This window comes from Taudactylus pleione, unplaced genomic scaffold (assembly GCF_031769625.1).
Source record: "Taudactylus pleione unplaced genomic scaffold, aTauple2 ptg000345l, whole genome shotgun sequence".
In the NCBI taxonomy this organism is placed as follows: Eukaryota; Metazoa; Chordata; class Amphibia; order Anura; family Myobatrachidae; genus Taudactylus; species Taudactylus pleione.
This window is the reverse complement of record NW_028284746.1, coordinates 2559818-2579658: the sequence shown is the minus strand read 5'-3', so window position 1 is coordinate 2579658 and position 19841 is coordinate 2559818. Positions and strand designations below refer to the sequence as shown.

General features: G+C 44.1%; 1 protein-coding gene across 2 annotated transcripts in view; it reads left to right on the top strand.

The window, feature by feature from the left end:
- The window catches only part of CWC27 (CWC27 spliceosome associated cyclophilin), a 261740-nt gene that overhangs the window by 195465 nt on the left and 46434 nt on the right, over positions 1-19841 (top strand). For both annotated transcript variants that reach the window (XM_088444062.1, XM_088444061.1), the window contains 2 exons: positions 6051-6160; positions 7952-8061. In XM_088444062.1, coding sequence (XP_088300188.1) covers positions 6051-6160; positions 7952-8061 — 220 coding nt within the window. The remainder of the gene's footprint in view (positions 1-6050; positions 6161-7951; positions 8062-19841) is intronic.

Below are 19841 nucleotides of genomic sequence, written 5' to 3'. Positions count from 1 at the left end.
AAAAATAGGGCAGGTATTAAGATCTATCAAAGCAGATCATCTTACAAAGAGACCTTGGTAAAGCTGGGTACACACTTAAAGATATGTGTTCCTAGCAATGCGAGGGGCTGACCTATCTATCGACCGGTACATATTACACTATCCGGTGCCCAACCACCCAATATGTCGGCCATCGACTCCATTCGCCTGCCCGGCGTCGTTCATCACATTGACAAATCGAGCAACATGTACTGCAGATCTGTCGATGCAATGAACGCCCCCTTGGGAGCTCGCAAGTGCCGACATAGCGTGTACACACTTGCCGATGTAGACGATATGTCGGCCCGATCCGCCAGATTGGGCAATATATCGTATAATGCAGTGCCGAGCCAAGACGTCATTTGCTATCTACCGGTAGCTCGTGGAGCTCCCACCAGTAGATCGCAAGCAACTGGGAATGCTGGTCTCTGAAGCGATCAGAGACTAGAGAAGCCTCAGACCGTTACAGAGCCAGTGTTCCCAGTGATGCAGTGTGCGGATGACGTCACCCGAGTTATGAGGAGCCTGCGCACCTGGATCTAGATAGATCCAGTCAGCGGCAGGCATTGTCTACGCGGGAGCGCTGACGGCATGGAGCGGTGCCCAGCACGAAGAGAGGTAAGTACTGCTCAACTATAGGGGCATTGCATAATGGGTTCTAATACTAGCGGCATTGCATAATGGGCTCTAATACGGGAATTGCATAATACAGGGGTAACTGCATAATAGGTAAACTACAGGGGCACTGCATAAGGGGCTCTAATACAGAAGGCATTACATAATGGGCTCTAACACGGGGCATTGCATAATAGGCACAACTACAGGGGGAGCTGCATAATGGGCACAACTACAGGAGCATTGCATAATGGGCACACCTACAGGGGGAACTGCATAATGGGCACAACTACAAGGGGGGCATTGCATAAGAGCCACTACTACTGGGGGCATTGCATAAGGGGCACTACTACTGGGGGCATTGCATAAGTGGCAATTCTACTGGGGGCATTGAATAAGAGGCACTACTACAGTGGTCTTTGTATAAGGGGCACTACTGTGGGCATTGTGTATAAGAGACGCTACTGTGTGTTGTAACGTGAATAAGGGACAATACTATTTGGTGTAATGTAAATAAGATTGTGCTGCTGTGTGGAGTAGTTTAAATTGGGGATACTATGGGGCATATTCATTTAGCCGTGAGAAGCTGTTTTCGGCGAAAAAGTTTTGCCAATGACGTCATTTCGCCAGGTGAAAACTTATCCCCGTATTCAATTCCAAAGAATTTTCGCCTACGCGGAAAGTCAATACATTGGTATAGGCGAAAAAGATTTGCCTATTAAATCACGCGGAAAAAAGTGCAGATTTGGGGTTTTGGGGTGCAAACTTGCTGGAACCCCCCTGCACCCTTGGGACAGTCCCCCAAAGCTAAACTGTGTTAAAAAAAAAATAAAACATAAAAATTTAAGAATACCCCAAAAAAAGACAAAGTTGGGGGACAAACTTAAAAACTAGCAAAATAGACTCCAGGGGGGTCCCCAAGTATGCCCCAGGTGTCTTTGGGTTTGCAGGTGCTTGCGGCAGGTGTTTTTTTTTTTTTTTTTTTAAGTTTTTTCAAACTTCACATTAGCAACTTCAAAATATGCTAGCACCCATTTTCTTGTACCCCAAATTTGCTGGTACTAGCTATTTTGCTGAAAAAAATATTGCTTAACCACCTGCCTGGCACGGTCGTATCAGATACGACCACACCAGGCTGGGCTTTCCCTGACATGGTCGTATCAGATACGACCAGTCAGAAGTGCCCACTAGGCGGCTGCAGGAAGCTAATCTTCCAGTAGCCGCCTACATCAGAGGGACCTGCTGGTCCCTCTGCAACTGTGGCTGCCCCCACTGCTGGCCACAGTGATCGGGCATCTCGCAGCACCCCCTTCCCGGCGCGTCTGCAGACTCCAGTAAATCCCTCCTCCGTAGGTAGTTGTAAGCAGGAGCAGCCAGCGCCACATCAACTGGCTGCTCCTGCTTACAATTACCGGCTGCCTGCTACTGTGTACCATCTCCCGACTCGGCGGCTGCTCCATCGCCCCGGGCCGGCCACCTCCTCCCAGCGTGGTGGTGTCGGTGGCGGCTTCAGCGTCCTGGCCACCTCCTTCTCCCAGTGCGGCGGCTCCTGCATCCTGGGGCCGGCCTCCACCCCCCAGCAAGATGGCATCGGCTTCAGCGTCCAGGCCACCTCCTTCTCCTCCCAGCGCGGCAGCTCCTGCATCCCGGTGCCGGCCTCCTCCCAGCGTTTTTGGAAAAAGAATGTCAGTTAAGTGGTTAATGCCATTCTTCACCACTTATGCAAAGACACTAATAGCAAGCTATTGATAAAACTTAAGTACCCAGATTAGCTTTATTGGGGGTACTAGAACACACTTATAGTGATCCCCTATGTTAGTGCAGCTTTTCGGGGAGTACAGACTGTTTTCCCCATATTTTGACAAGACTTTTCGCCAAATGCCGAAATCGCCGGGTCGCTGATTTTTAATTGTGCGGGGACGCGTGCGATACTTTTTTGCATGGAAAACCAGCGATGACGGCGAAAAGTCAAGCTAATTGAATATGCCTCTCTGTGTGATTTCGGCAGGACAGACACCACGTCCCTTGCTGTGAGGTCAGGACCCCTTTTGTTTTTTGCATACCGCGCCCCCTTTTTGGGGCTCGGTAGATCACGAAAGGTTTTTACTTTAAAAAATGGATCATAGAGTCCTAAAGTATGGCCAACCCTGGTTTAATGTGTACCCAACTTAAGTCCACAATCAGCTGCAGAGTCGAAAACTTTCTCTTCCCTGTTAGAATGTATAGGTGCGCTTCTTAAAATGGTCAGAGGAAAACATAATTACAGTATATCTTAATGTTCCAGTGAAAAAAGTGAATACATGGTACATAATCTATTTCGTCCACAAACTTTTTATTTTGGTATCAATCAGAATCCTGGGGAAAATCTAGCCAGTCATTGCAATAGGATAGGTTTCTAAAGACTGCTTGTTTGGGCTAACTATGTTATAACATTTGTATCACCTCTCATTCATAAAACCACATTTAAAATATCAGATGATAATTGGTAAAATTGATGTTTGTGTATAAAAAAAACAAAACAACTTTTCAATCCTTTTTCTAAAACTATTAGGATATTGGCGCATATCCAATTAAACCGTAGCTAATTGACAGCCCTGACCTGTTCATTTAGGTCCTGTATCTCTGATTTTCTTTTTTCCTTGCAGTCTCAGGAGATGCAAGGAAAAATCCATGGGATAACGCGCAGGGAAAATGGCAAGTAATTGAATAGCTCCATGCGTGAAACCCGAAGCTTTTCTCCACGCAGTACATCCTGTGTCTAATTGAATATGGCCCATTGTTTATCTTTAATTTTACATGATAAACCCACCCATGTGGATTTATGTAGGGGTTTAAATATGAAAAATAGACACAAAAATATTAGTTTTAAAAATATAATGCCTATCCTACTTTTATTTATCTCTTTTATTTATTAAGATATTTATGTAGCGCTTTACAAAGAATATTTCAGTCACTCACACCAGTCTCTGCCCTAGTGGAGACTACAATCTACATAGACCCACACATATACACACTAGGGTTCATGGTTTTTCCCAGAAGCCAGTTTACCTACCAGTTTGTTTGTGGAAACCAGAGTAGTACACGCATACAAATGCTAACCACTAAGCCATCTGCGGTTCAAAGGGTTTCTGCAGTTCCTTACAAAGTACATAAACAAATGAGTACACAAGAAAAACAGTTATTAACAGTACAAAACAATTCAGGACAAGAATCTGGTTTATAAACATGGCATCAGCAACCAAGTGTTAAGGGAGTTGTGGGGAGCTAGTAATTTATAGTCTAAGTAAGGGAAGGAGAATCACGAGAGAGAAGAGGGCCCTGCTCGTGAGAGCTTGCATTCCAAAGGGAAGGGGCAGACAGACAGGAATGACACAGATGGAGTAGCTAGTAAGGAAAGAGCATGGTACAGTGGTTTAGGATGAGAGCTGGAAGGCTTTGATGAAGTAATGGGTCTAAATAGCCTATTTAAAGATTAATATAGAGTTGGAGTGTCTGATAGAGAGGGAGAGAGAATTCCAAAGGTGGGGAGCAGCATGGCCGAAAATCGTGGATACGGGGGTGGGAGGAAGTAATCCATTTTCAGGAGAGGCGACATGTATTTGTGTAGTGAAGTGAGCAGGCGGGAGTGTAAAAGGAGATAAGGTCAGATATGTAAATAGTAGTGGATTGGGTGAGGGCTTTGTAAGTGAGTGTGAGAAGTTTGAAATGGATTCTGAAGGGTGAGGGGATCCAGATGTAGTGCATTTGGAGAAAAACATAAGTTGAGCAGCAGCATTGAGGACAGATTGGAGTGGAGAGAGAGGGGAGGCAGGGAAGCCAGAAAGTAGGAGGTTACAGTAGTCCAATCTGGGGATGACAAGTGAGTGGATAAGGGTCTTCGTTCATGTGAAAAGGGGTCTGATCCTGTAGATATTTCTGAGATGGAGATGGCAGGACGCAAGGACAACTCCAATACAGTGCACTTGTGAGCTAGAGGAGATGGTTGTGCCGTCAGTAGATAATTAAATTGTTGGAAGTGAGGTTATTCGGGAGGGTGGGAAGATGATCAGCTCAGTCTTAGACATGTTGAGTTTAAGAAAGCGCTGGGACATCCAGGAAAAAATAGCAGAGAGACAGAGATACGAGTGAAGAGAGAGGGGCAGAGGTCATGGGAGGAGAGGTAGAACTGTGTGTCATCAGCATAGAGATGATATTGGGGGCCAAAAGGGCTGATGAGCTCACCTAAGGAGGACTTACAGACGGAGAATAAGCAGATAGTAGTGTCCCTTGGATTTGGCAGCAAGGAGGTCATTGCTGACTTTTGTGAGGGCAGTTTCTGTGGAGTGGAGAGGACGAAAGCCAGACTGAATTGGGTCAAGCAGGGAGTGGGAGGGGAGAAAGGCAATAAGGCGATTGTAGGCAATTTGCTCAAGGAGTTTGGAGGTAAATGGGAGGAGAGAGATGTGGCAGTAGTTGGAGAGAGTGTTAGGATCAAGGATGTTTTTTTTAAGAATGGGGGAGCAAAGGGTATTCTTGAATGCAGAAGGGACAAAGATGGGAACAGGCAACAGGAGATAGGTTGTGCAGGAGACGAGAAGGGATAGGGTGGAGGGGGGGAGACTGGATGAGGGCCATTACTTCATATCCAGATACTGGGGGGGAGAGGTCAGAGTTGGTAGGATGGAATGGGAGGGGTAGGCTGGAAAAGGAAGGGATGGGACGCTGGGAGTCTGGCAGGATGTGGAGTCAATTTTAGATGAGAAGTGGGTCGCAAAGTCATGGGCAGAGAGAGAGGGGAGGTGAGGAGGGGGTGCAGAGAAGGGAGTTGAAAGTGGTGAAGAGACGACGGGGAGAGGGCAGCACTGTAGGTTGTGATCATAAATTTGAAATGGAGGAAGTCTGCATTGTAACGAGATTTCCTCCAATTTTATAGATATCTGGTGGGTATAGAATGCCAGGGTTGAGGTGTGGATCTGTGAGGGTGAGTACTGACTGCCAGAGCAACAGATTCAGTAGCAGAAGAAAGAAAAACATTGTACAGTATAGGGAAACAGCTTGGTCAGGTCAGAGGAGAGAGACAATGGGGAAGAGAAGTGAGTGGAGCAGGGAGGGAAGAGGTGGGAACTGTTGGTAGAAGAGAGAATTATGTAGCTGCTGGTTGAGGGGGGTTATAGAAATTAGGGAATTGGGGGGAGGAAGAATAACAGTAGTAGTGAAGAGCGTTAGATACAGGAACAGTAGGAGATTTTAGCTTTTTGCATTGCAATACTCTAAAATTAGGAAAAAAGGATTGTAAACATGTATGGGTGTGATATAGTGGTAATAATTACAGTGATATATATACAGTATATCTGAATGATTTTCCAAAAGCTCTTAAAGTGCCACATGTTTGCCTTTAATGCAGTTAATGTGACATTTTTCAATTACTTATTGCTTAGCTGAAAGAACAATAACAAACAGCGCTCTTGGAGAGTATCTAAAGGAGAAAGAAAAGTATGAAGACTGCAGAAAAAAAAACACAAAGAAAGGATCAACCAGAGAGCAACAGGTAAATCTGTAACACAACTAATAAAATGCTATTAACCTGTGTCCATTTTAGCTTATATACACCCTGCTGCATTACCCATTTCCAATACATACCCAGTGGATGTGGGATGTTTTTCTACACCCTTGTTTGGGTCCAGGCTGTTAGGAGGCAATTGAGTTATCCACAATGTAGTGGATATGTGCAAATCAATAATATAAAATTACACGCTATTGTGAAAAAGCTCTTTGGGCCTGATTCAGACCCACTCGCGAGTGGCTGTCCGCTCGCAAGTGGGTCGATGTTATGCACTGAGCATGCGCACGACGGAGGGAGCTCCGTCGTGCGCATGCGCCAGACGCGACGAGCGAAGGAAAGTCCTTCGCTCGTTGTGTCCGATCAAAGGGGGCGTGCTGTCAATGTTGATTGACAGCACGCCCCCTTTGGTGGGCGTGCCGGGGGCGTGCCTCCCTGACGGGGGCGTTCCCACGGGAACGCCTCCCGTCAGAAGCCGGCCCACTGACATCACTAGTGATGTCAGTGGGAGTGATTTTGGCTCTGATAGAGCCAAAATCACTCCGGAGCTTGCGGTTGAAAACCTCAACCGCAGGCTCCGGCTCGCAATTTCGATGGTCGCGATGGTCTCGACCATCGCGGCCATCACAAAGCATGCTCGTATAGCCTGTGGGTGGTGACCCACAGCTATACGAGCGTCCAGGAGGACGCTCCATGAAAATGGAGCCCGGCCCTCATTCAGAGCGTGCGCTCTGCTCAGAGCGTACGGCTCTGAATGAGGGCCCTTGTCCCATACTTTTCTCCCTAAATAAGCTTGCTACATTATTTGTGTTACTCTGTGCTTGGCTAGTCTGAGTAAACATTAATATGGTCAGTAAATTAGTCATTCTCTCTGTGCAAGCTGACATCTACCACGTTTGATGAACCTACATAAAATGTATAGTGAAAACTTCCACTTCCTATATAGAATGCTGCACATATCTGGTTTTTGCCCCTACCAAATTCCTGGAATGCATTATCAGGTTAAACAGAGCAAACACAGTTGGAGGTGTTAATCAAAATTTTCAGTACAAAGTTGGACCGAGCCTTTAAGTACTGTACTAAACAGAGATAAGCCTATAGATATGCGTCGGTAGCACAGAGCATCCTTTTACCTTCAATTGCGTCTTGTTTGCACAGCGATGCTACTAGATAGCACTAACTGCTTCTGCTGATTAAAATGATATGCAGCATGCCTATATTCTCTCTGCATCTGCGGGTGTGTTTGCATGCGAAATGCTACAGGCTTACAGCCACTGACACTGTAACTTGTAGCATTTTGCAGGCAGATACAACCACAGACGCACAGAGAACATAGGCATGCTGCATATCATTTTAATCAGCAGAAACTGTTTGTGGTATCAACATCGTTGTGCAGACAAGACGCATTTGAAGGTAAAAAAACGTACAAAAAAGACTCAGCGCTACCGAGTCACGCCACAGCATGTCGCGACTTGAAAGGTTGTTTAACGCGCAAGGAGACTAGATGTATGTGAACCCATCTGTAAGTTATATTTGTAAAGTAGACCTTCATGGGTCTATTTTTCACATTTAACCCATTAAAAAAGTCCACTTGATGCTGCCACATGGTCTCAGGGGTGAACTTACTATGGTTGCTATGAGCAACATCTCCACTTCTAAAAACTCTCACTTTAGTAAATATACCCCTTGGTGTGTGCTTCATATGCTATCATTTATCTTGCACATTTTATTGTGCTAAAGTGGTTTTATAAAGTAGAAACAAGTATCTGTACTTTTCAGACATTGGCTCTTTTGGACCAGTTTAAATCAAAACTGACGCAGGCAATATCGGAAACACCGGAAGAAGAAGACATTGCATCAGATATTGAAGAAGACGATGACAGAGGATGGTAAGTAATCGCCTGCTGCTTTCTAATTATGTTATGATGCACACATTACACTCTGGCCATCCCTTTAGATGTCTCATCACTGAAGATGGTCATCACTTAGCTCGTTCCCATACACCCTCAAGGCCAGGGCCCTTCTGAGTGCTGCAACTGAAAACTATACTTGTACTTGGGTATATACTGTAGTAATGTGTGTGCATATATTTATGTGCATGCTTATTATATATGTGAGTTTTTAATGAGGTCATTTATCAGTTTCTGGCTGACATTAGAAATGCCCTGGTAGGCTCTATCCTTATTTCTGAGTGCTAATTCCTGCAGTGCCAAAGACCAGGATAGTAAATTTTCCTCCTTAGATCCTGGCATGGCCAAGGTGAGATTCTCCTAGTTGCCTCTGTTCTGCTTCCCCTACACTAACTTCTAGAGGCAGTGGAGGGGGCCCATGTGCGGTGTCCATGTGGGCCCTCCCTCTCTCTCTCCCTGGTGTATGCGAGTCTCTGTCACTGTTCCAGTTTACTGAGCATGCCTATATCTCTGGCGCTGGCACCAATATTCCTGGTGATTTCTGTACTGTGCATGCTCATATCTCTTGAAAAATGGAGCTGGCACCATATAGCTTGTGATTCTCTACTGTGCATGCTCATATCTTTCTGGGAAAATGGTGCTCTTGCTATATTCCCAGTGATTTCTCTACTGTGCATGCACATATCACTGGGAAAATGGCGCTGGGACTATATTCCTGGTGATTTTTCTACTGTGCATGCTCATATCTCCGGGAAAATGGCGCTGGGACTATATTCCTGGTGATTTTTCTACTGTGCATGCTCATATCTCCGGGAAAATGGCGCTGGGACTATATTCCTGGTGATTTCTCTACTGTGCATGCTCATATCTCTGGGAAAATGGCGCTGGGACTGTATTCCTGGTGATTTCTGTACTGTGCATGCTCATATCTCTGGGGAAAAAGGAGCTGGCGCCATAGTCCTGGTGATTTCTGTACTGTGCATGCTCATATCTCTGGGAAAATTATGCTGGCGCCATATTCCTGGTGTTTTCTCTACTGTACATGCTCATATCTCTGAGAAAATGGAGCTGGCGCCATATTCCTGGTGATTTCACTACAATGCATACTTATATCTCTGGGAAAAAGGAGCTGGCACTATATTCCTGGTGTTTTCTCTACTGTACATGCTCATATCTCCGAGAAAATGGAGCTGGCGCCATATTCCTGGTGATTTCACTACAATGCATGCTTATATCTCTGGGAAAAAGGAGCTGGCACTATATTCCTGGTGTTTTCTCTATTGTGCATGCTTAGGGTTGGGTATGAAATCCCAGCTGTCGGGATGCCACTGGTCAGAATACAGACAGCGGCATCCCGTCAGCCAGATTGCCGACACCCATAGGAACGAACGGTAAGTAACCCTAACCCTCCTTCCCCAGTGCCTCACCCTATCCTTCTACCGCCCCTTCCCCCGAGTGCCTAAGTTTAACCTCCCCGCACCATAAACCTAACCCCCCCCCCCCCCCCTCCTAGTGCCTAAACCTAACGTCCTGCTCCCCGCACCGTAATCCTAACACTCCTTCCCCGGTGCTTAACCCTCCCCCCTAGTGCCTAACCCTAGCCTCCCCCTAACAACCCGATACTTACCTTTCGGGATACTGGTGCCGGGATCCCAACCGTCGCCATCCCACACGCCAGGATGCCGACTACATCCCGCATGCTTGTATCTCTGGGAAAATGGAACTGGCACCATATTCCTGATGATTTCTGTACTGTACATGCTCATATCTCCGGGATAATGGTGCTGGCACTATATAGCTTATAATTTCTCTACTGTACATGCTAATATCTCCGGGATAATGGTGCTGGCACTATATAGCTTATAATTTCTCTACTGTACATGCTAATATCTATGGGATAATGGTGCTGGCACTATATAGCTTATAATTTCTCTACTGTACATGCTAATATCTATGTGATAATGGTGCTGGCACTATATAGCTTATAATTTCTCTACTGTACATGCTAATATCTATGGGATAATGGTGCTGGCACTATATAGCTTATAATTTCTCTACTGTACATGCTAATATCTATGGGATAATGGTGCTGGCACTATTTAGCTTATAATTTCTCTACTGTACATGCTAATATCTATGTGATAATGGTGCTGGCACTATATAGCTTATAATTTCTCTACTGTACATGCTAATATCTATGGGATAATGGTGCTGGCACTATTTAGCTTATAATTTCTCTACTGTACATGCTAATATCTATGTGATAATGGTGCTGGCACTATATAGTTTATAATTTCTCTACTGTACATGCTAATATCTCCGGGATAATGGTGCTGGCACTATATAGCTTATAATTTCTCTACTGTACATGCTAATATCTATGGGATAATGGTGCTGGCACTATATAGCTTATAATTTCTCTACTGTACATGCTAATATCTATGTGATAATGGTGCTGGCACTATTTAGCTTATAATTTCTCTACTGTACATGCTAATATCTATGTGATAATGGTGCTGGCACTATTTAGCTTATAATTTCTCTACTGTACATGCTAATATCTATGGGATAATGGTGCTGGCACCAAATTCCTGGTGATTTCTGTACTGTACACGCGCATATCTCTGGGAAAATGGCGCTGGCACTATATTCACAGTGCTGCTGTATATTCTAGTATTTTTCCAAACAATAGATCTTTGTCCTCCACTATGTGATCTCTCACCTATACTATCTTGTCCCCATGGGTTTTTTATTATTATTCCTTTGACAACCTGATCCGCAGGTACCTTTCTTATCCATCATACCTGCACTTTCTCCCCTAGACCTCCACACCCAGCATCACTGAACACCTCATAAGTAACAAAGAAGCACACAGTGACTAGCGTCATTGTTTCCCATTAATACTGTATATGTTATAGCACAGTTTACATGCTGTAGACATTTTGTCAGGCTACCTCCATTGACCCCAGGTGTCCACTAAAGCTAGGCGCTCAATCAATTATTTGCACTCTCCGTTTTTACTTTGCTATTCAGCATTGCTGCATATTAGGCACAAAAACGTAGTGTAGGAAGTGTGCTTATTTGTTGAATATTTATTTGTCCCTGATGTCTTAAAAGAATGTGTTGTGTGTAGCCTGGGGGTAACCGCTTTTCAGGACCTATTTCAGTACATTGTGTTGGTGCTAATTAAAGGTAAAGTGAATTGATTAGGCATGCAGAAATCAGAGATGTTTTGGACTGCTCGCCTGCCTGTTGGTAGCAATTGAGCGCTGTGCTTGGACATTGTTGCACAGACCACATAGAAAGGCCTGAGTACACTTTGTTTGTACAGTTGCTATTATTCTGGCTGCCATTAGACCATTTCTGAATAGCATATTATGTATTTCCAAAGAATTTCCTGTGATTGTCAGTATAGAACTAACATGCTGCTTGCCAGAGTCATGGGTCCGAAATGCCCTTTTAGGTATTGGCAGTACGTTCCTGTTGCTATGTCAGTCTTTCAGGACCCAGACAGAAGGCAAAAGCTAAGATGTTATTCTGTGACGTCCTTTGTAGTTTTTAAATCAGAGAATAAGTTATCTATACTAATATAATAAGAATGTTGTATCTGTCTGTCTGTTCCAAGTTGGCGTTAAAACTACAGAACAGATTTTCATGAAAACTACATAATTTTGTAGTGGAAACTCCTAGAAATAACCTGAACTTTGTTTCATCTCGATCTGTCAAATTAAAGCTGAGCGATAACAAAAACAAACTTTGCTGACATCATAGGTGTGGCACCATGCACGCAGCCTGTAAAGGGTGGGGGGAGATTTGCTTTGGGCCCACATTTACTTGAATAGGACAGGCTCCATAGCAGTCTGTGCACAGGGCACACAGTGACACTGGTGTGAGTGGTGGGTGAATAGGATAGGTTACATAGCAGTCTGTGCACAGGGCACACAGTGACATTGGTGTGAGTGGTGGGTGAATAGGACAGACTCCATAGCAGTCTGTGCACAGGGCACACAGTGACACTGGTGTGAGTGGTGGGTGAATAGGATAGACTACATAGCAGTCTGTGCACAGGGCACACAGTGACACTGGTGTGAGTGGTGGGTGAATAGGATAGGCTACATAGCAGTCTGTGCACAGGGCACACAGTGACATTGGTGTGAGTGGTGAGCGAATAGAATAGGTTACATAGCAGTCTGTGCACAGGACACACAGTGACATTGGTGTGAGTGGTGGGTGACTAGGATAGGTTACATAGCAGTCTGTGCACAGGGCACACAGTGACACTGGTGTGAGTGGTGGGTGAATAGGAAAGGCTACAAAGCAGTCTGTGCACAGGGCACACAGTGACACTGGTGTGAGTGGTGGGTGAATAGGATAGACTACATAGCAGTCTGTGCACAGGGCACACAGTGACACTGGTGTGAGTGGTGGGTGAATAGGATAGACTACATAGCAGTCTGTGCACAGAGCACACAGTGACATTGGTGTGAGTGGTGGGTGAATAGGACAGGCTCCATAGCAGTCTGTGCACAGGGCACACAGTGACACTGGTGTGAGTAGTGGGTGAATAGGACAGACTACATAGCAGTCTGTGCACAGGGCACACAGTTACATTGGTGTGAGTGGTGGGTGAATAGGATAGGCTACATAGCAGTCTGTGCACAGGGCACACAGTGACATTGGTGTGAGTGGTGAGCGAATAGAATAGGTTACATAGCAGTCTGTGCACAGGACACACAGTGACATTGGTGTGAGTGGTGGGTGATTAGGATAGGTTACATAGCAGTCTGTGCACAGGGCACACAGTGACATTGGTGTGAGTGGTGGGTGAATAGGATAGACTACATAGCAGTCTGTGCACAGGGCACACAGTGACATTGGTGTGAGTGGTGGGTGAATAGGACAGGCTCCATAGCAGTCTGTGCACAGGGCACACAGTGACACTGGTGTGAGTAGTGGGTGAATAGGACAGACTACATAGTAGTCTGTGCACAGGGCACACAGTTACATTGGTGTGAGTGGTGGGTGATTAGGATAAGTTACATAGCAGTCTGTGCACAGGGCACACAGTGACATTGGTGTGAGTGGTGGGTGAATAGGATAGGTTACATAGCAGTCTGTGCACAGGGCACACAGTGACATTGATGTGAGTGGTGGGTGAAGGCGCTGCTGCCACCAGTCTGTATAGCGCTGCTAGTCACATGGGCCGCTCCCGCGACAGGGCCCCTATACAAAGTGATGCAACTAGAACACCTCACATAAGAAAAATATTAGCAGAAGAGATTTCATAGTGGGCGAAGCTGCGGGTAACAGCTAGTTATTTATATGCTTACCTAAAAATAAAATAAAACCTCGACAAGTACGAGTCAGGGGGTTGTTACAAGTTTGTACCAGTAGTCATTAGCAGTAGTAAATTACTACATTTTATGCACAGCATTGAAAATAATCATGTTTATCACATGGAAAGGCACAAAACCGTAACCTTAAGGGACACTAATAAGCCTGAATAAGAGAGAATACGAACGGTATCCCTGCTAAACTCTCAGGATATCCTCAAGCTGTGTTAAGGAAGAATTCTCTGCATACCCCTAAGGCCTGGAACCTCTTGTAAAATCCTTTTCTTTTAACTAGTAGTTTCCTAGCCTGAAAGAGAATTTCATGAATGAAGGTCTGGGAGTTTGTATTAACCCGCAGGCTGGAGAGAATGTCTAATAGATATGGGTAGTGACAAGTCCTACAATGTTGCCAGTAAGTACACGGATTATCAGGGGAGACACAATTGGGTGCAAGGCCCATTAGGGCCCTCATGCAGTGTGTCCCCGTTGGGTGATACTGGTATAACACATAGCTCCGTAGAAGATGTTTACAGTAACATAATATCTAGAATTATGCACATTGTGCAAGGCCTGTATGGGACCTAGTGCTTCATTGAAATCCCCTTTTGCTCTAGATTTGCAGCACAAAAGGTTATCAACAATATTGCACCCCATTGTGGACAATAACTGGAGTTGGCTACATTCAATTTGGCAGTTGAACATTCCAATAGTTGTCATACATCCCTCACGAGTCTGCCTGGAATCTAGTGTAAGATTTGTCAAAGTTTGGAGAGAGATAAATTACCAACCATTCAGCTGCTAACTGTCATTTTGCAAACACAGAAAAAATTAGAGAAGCTGATTGGTTAGTACCTTACCTCTCTCCAAGCTTTGATAAATCTCCCCCTTAAGCTCCGTACACACGGAGTGACTTAACGATCAGACAACGAACAGACGATCGTTGTCTGATTGTCCTTCATGTGCTGGATCGAACATCCAGCTCAGGCAGCAACCCCCCAACTACTATAACGACCCGCAATCAACGATCACGGGTCCCTATAGTAAACTGGCTAACATGGTTGATATCGACCATGTTGGCCTGCATGCATGGGCGATCTATATATATCTATATCGACTATTCATGCCCTTGCATCGACCATCGTTCGGTCGTTTGAGGGGGCCAGAAACAGGATGATATGAACGATAACTATATCGTTATCGTTCATATCGTCCTGTTTAATCGTACTGTGTGTACGCAGCATTAGAGTTCAAAGTACAAATGTAAAATTTGTTGATAGAAAACTGATTTATAATAATTAAGAAATTATTTTATTAGAGCTGGAGGAAAAGTAAAATCAATGGGCCTTCTGTAATAGCCTGCGAGATGCAGACATGGGGCGTGATTCCAGCCAGTTGGCCCTTATATTTAAAGCATCCCCGATTTAAAGAGCAAAACCAGGTTGGTTTTGCCTCTTCAATTATTGCCACTTTAAAAATATGGGCTTACATGGCAGAATCCCGCCCATGCTGGCATCTCGCAGGCTATTACAGAAGGCCCAATAATTGGAAAATTCTGTGAGTAGAAGAAGGTAGGTACAGTACGTCACTCAGTAGCTACCGGCTACATCAGGGGATCTATGAAAGGTCCCATACTGTATGGGACCAAGGCATCGCTTTTTGCATATTTGTTTTTTTCACTTAGAGTGATCTAGGATATAGCAAAAATGTTTATTTATATAGTACTATTCCCCAAAAGAACTCAAGACGCTTTACATTTGCAGTAAAGAGACCATATTACAAAGGAGGCAGCCATCTCGGGCGCGCAATTATAGTTACAGTGAGCAGGATAAGCAATACATAGACATGTGTTCCATAATGGGCAAATGCAAGAATAATAAGGATATGAAATATAGTATACAGAAGTAACCTACAAAATACATTTGAAACATCACCAGTTCCACGTTAATTTTTTTTTATGCTTATTCTATTTATGAACAACTTGGAAGGAGAAGCAATTGGTGGAAATGTGATATTCTGTAGGGGTAATAGAGAACATAAGTGGTACAAATAGGGATGGAGGCAGTAGAGGGGAGGTTGGGCAGTCTGGCTGGTGGAAGGGAAGGATTGATGTTGGTGATGCTAGGCAAGATGGTAGGGTACCAGCCCAAGTTAGGCCATAGCTTTGTTTTCAGTTCTGAGCAGGCCATGTTCCAGGGGTGCAGAGAGTGTGGGCATCAATTTTTGAATCTACACAGCTTCACTCAGCCCATTTGTGCCATTGCACTGAATTGCTTATTAACCAATGTTCTAAATGACTAAAGGGACACACACACAGTGTAAACATACGTCCTCTGAGTTGGGAATAGAGGGCCTGATTCAGATTTGGGAATAGAGTAAGAAATAGCAAGTAACTGGGCATCTTGGTAAAACCATGTTACACTGCAGGTGTGGCAGATATAAAATGTGCAGAGAGATATAGATTTGGGAGGGGTGTGTCCAAACCATACTTACCTACTTCACAAAACTCCTCTCAGGCAGCAGCTCGGAGATGAGATGTTGCTGACCGCTTCGGGGGCCGGGTCAGGACTGCAGACGTCATTAGGTCCCGTCCCTCCACGAGAAAAGGTGTGATTCTCGGGTCCACGAGGAGGGGACGAGGCTAAATGACGCAATTCACTCCATTTTAGCCCCACCCCCTCTCAACGGACTCGCAAATTCCCCGGAAAATCTCCCCATCCTGCCCACTTCACTCGGAAGGGACGTGGGAGATCTGCCTACTCTTCCAGGGGTGCGGTGCAAAAAACTTTGTATGTATTTGCTCCCCTTACATTGCTGCATGGTTCGTCCAGTAACAAAGTTACTTGCTCTATCTTAAGGTGGGTACACACCTAAACGATATACAGTATCTGCAGACTGTGCAGAACATATGGTCTGCATACAGACTGCCCGATACGTCGTGAGCTGTCAATCACCGCCGGCCCATGCAGCAAGTCTATGGGAGGTCAGCTGACCGCCCGTACACACAGCACGATGCACCAGTATATATGCAGACATATTGGACATCGACTGTTCAGCAGAGCCGACGTGATATGTCTGTGAACGACATAGTTCACAGATATATCGCTGGTACACAGTGGCCGACGCACACACGCTCTGTCAGCCGTTCAGTTGAACAGCCGATATGTCGGCCAGTGTATACCCAGCATTACTCTATTCCCAAATCTAAATAAGGCCCTCGGTGCACAATCCGACCCTAGGACAGTGGACACACTTCAGTTCAGTAGCATATTAATACAGATTATTCCGCTTGTGAGGGCCACTATTTATATAGTCACTGTGTTCTCTATAAGTAGAGCCAGATTGACATAATTGGAAACTGTAGGCACATGACCTTAGCTCCCTGTTTTTTTTTTTTCTTCCATTAGCTGTGGTACAATTCCTAAAATTTATTAAATTACATTTAAAAACACCCCACATTGTCCCTGGAATCCCTCGACCTCATTCTATATCTGGGCAATTCCCCTCACAGTGAGTGTAGGAATAAACGCTAATTGTGTCTTAAATCTTCACTAAATTGCGACAATCGTTCTAATTTTATAGATAAAAAAAATATATATTGTTTTTCATTATTACTGTTCTATTGCATTTCACTTCTCTTCTGCACCATAAAATGATTCCTTCCTTTTTTTTAACTTTCCCCGCAGCATGAGTTTTGGATGTCTATAGCCATCAATGAAACTATAGTTTGCTGTCTAAAGAAAACTAGAAATGTTTAGCTTTTTTTTTAGGTATTTTATATTTTGACTCTTCTAATATTAATTTCCTCTGTGCTGCTCCATTGCCATTGGTTGGTATCAGACTAGGACACTGAACCTTTTTATTAGTGTTCAGCTGTTTCTTTATGTAAAACAGTTAGAAACCCAATTCTTTTGTAAACATTGTGTATAGCTTTCGATAATCATTACCAGATTGTGCTGTCTTACAAGGCAGTTAAGGAAGTGTTATTAGCAAATTGGAGAGTGAGATGCAAAACAAAGGCTTTTTACATTAAAATGTCTATGTAATCCATACAAGTCTGCTGCCAGATGCCATTGATTTCATGTCCGTCTGGCAGGGGTGATAACATGTACATGTCTGCAAGTCGGCAGCTGTCGGACACAGGCATCCTGATTCTCCATCTGACTGCATTATGGAGTCTTTCCACAGGCTTTTGTGGGTCCCTAGAACTTTTACCATGAAGGCATAAAACAAACCTTTGTAGCTTTAAACATATTCAAATAACACCAACGCTTAGGGAACAACTGCACCTATTTACGTGTTGGAACAGCTTTAATCAAATTCAGTTTCCACTTTGTAAATGTTCATTAAAGCATTAGTGGGTAATTTATGCTGCAGATAATTCCTCTGTATGTTTGGAACTGCTGTGCTGGACTGCCAACAAGTATTACTGATAATATCATGGCATTGAGCGATGTCAAAGTACAGCCACATATTCTTAAACCAACAGTATTATATTGCTTTACTTTAGTGATACATTGCAGTCCCCAGGCCCTTGGCACGGCAGAGACTGTAGGCACGAATCTTTGGCTAGGCTGCATCTACTTGCAGTCGGACACGTTTTATAGGGAATGCCATTTTGCTGTGGACATGGTTTTACCTAGAATAACTAGAAAGGCACCACATCATTTGACATTGTTTCCAAGCAGACTTCCCAGAGCCAAGCACTGTACGGGGCCTACTACTGTATGTTTGTAAGGGAGGAGAGGGAGACAGTCACAGCCACTCTTAAGCCCCATCTGCCTAGCCTTTGTAATCTAAGGACCCTCTTTTGGAACAGCCCTATAGGGATAAAAAAAAGGGTCTGCTCTGCATTAAGAGAGTTCTATTTGGACAGTGATGACTGGGGGTTATACCTGGTCTAAGATGGCCAGAACTGTGGATTGCAGCTGCAAGACTCCATGGACTGTACCATTTGTTAGCCTTCAGGAAGGCATCCAGGCTTGGGACCTATCTTGTGAGGGAACAAGAATACATCCATCAGCAGGATCAGTGCTCTGGAAATGGTTGATTATAGCCTAAATAGGATAGGGTTGTGTTACACGTGTAAAATAGTAGTAGCACTATACAGTTAAGTTCTTTTATTTTAACCAGTTACCGTACTTCCCTTCCAAACATGGTGTGTATTCTGGCATCCAAACAGTTCAATTTTGGTCTCTCCCAATATTCTTCCAGTATTTCACAGGCTTGTCCAAATGTTGTGCAGCAAACTTTAAACAAGCTTCAACATGCTTTTTCTTCAGCAATGAAGTCTTGCAAAAAGGCCATGGCGATTGAGTGCATTACTTATTGTTTTCTTTGAAACAACTGTACCTGCTAATTCCAGGTCTTTCTGAAGCTCTCCACAAGTGGTCGTTGACTCTTCTGGTAATTCTTTTCACTCAATCTTGTGAGGAGCACCTGGTCGTGGCCTGTTTATGGTGAAATTATGTTCTTTCCACTTCCGGATTATGGCCCCAACAGTGCTCACTGGAACATTCAGACGTTTAGAAATCCTTCTGCGACCAATTCCATCAGTATGTTTTGCAACAATAAGGTTGCCAAGGTCTTGAGAGAGCTCTTTGCTTTTACCAAAATGAGATGTTTCTTGTGTGTCACCTTGGCAATGAGACACCTTTTTTATAGGCCATCAATTGGGACTGAACCAGCTGCTATTAATTTGCATTGACAAGGGGCAGGATTGCTTTCTAATTACTGATAGATTTCAGCTGGTGTCTTGGCTTGCTATGCCTTTTTGCACCTCCCTTCATGTATTCAATACTTTTTCCCTATGTCATTTCACATTATTACACATAACTTTAATTTATGGATATCTATGGTTTGATTTCTTTGCATGTGTGGACTGCATGGGTTGTTGCTGACGTTTGGTGAAAATTTCATTACAATAGCCCCATTACAAAAATATTTACTGAGAAAAATGTTGATGTGTTCAATACTTATTTTACCCACTGTATATGAGCCAGCAATAGATATGTAACTTTGTTGACAAATTAAGCTTGTAGATAACAATTTTGATCTTAAAGATTACTATACTCTTCCCTTCTTGGAAACTAAAACAAGCCCTTAAATATACTGTGCATTAGTGTACGTTATTGAAAAAGGTCTACATACAGTATCACATAATTGCTGACTTTTAAAAAGCCCCCTACGGGAATGATTTGCGCCATGGGAGGGGGCCCAAGTGACATGATTCAGGAGATGCTGGGAGAATTGTGCTAAAACCTTTTAATAAAAAGAAAGCTAAGGCTAATTTATAATGGTGTTTAACATCATTAGGAACCAAATTACACATTTTATGGGTGGGGTCGGGGAGGTGTGGGGTGGGGGGTTGGTTATCACTTGAATAATTATACTTTTCTTTTGCAAATTATCCTATATGTAGTTCAGACG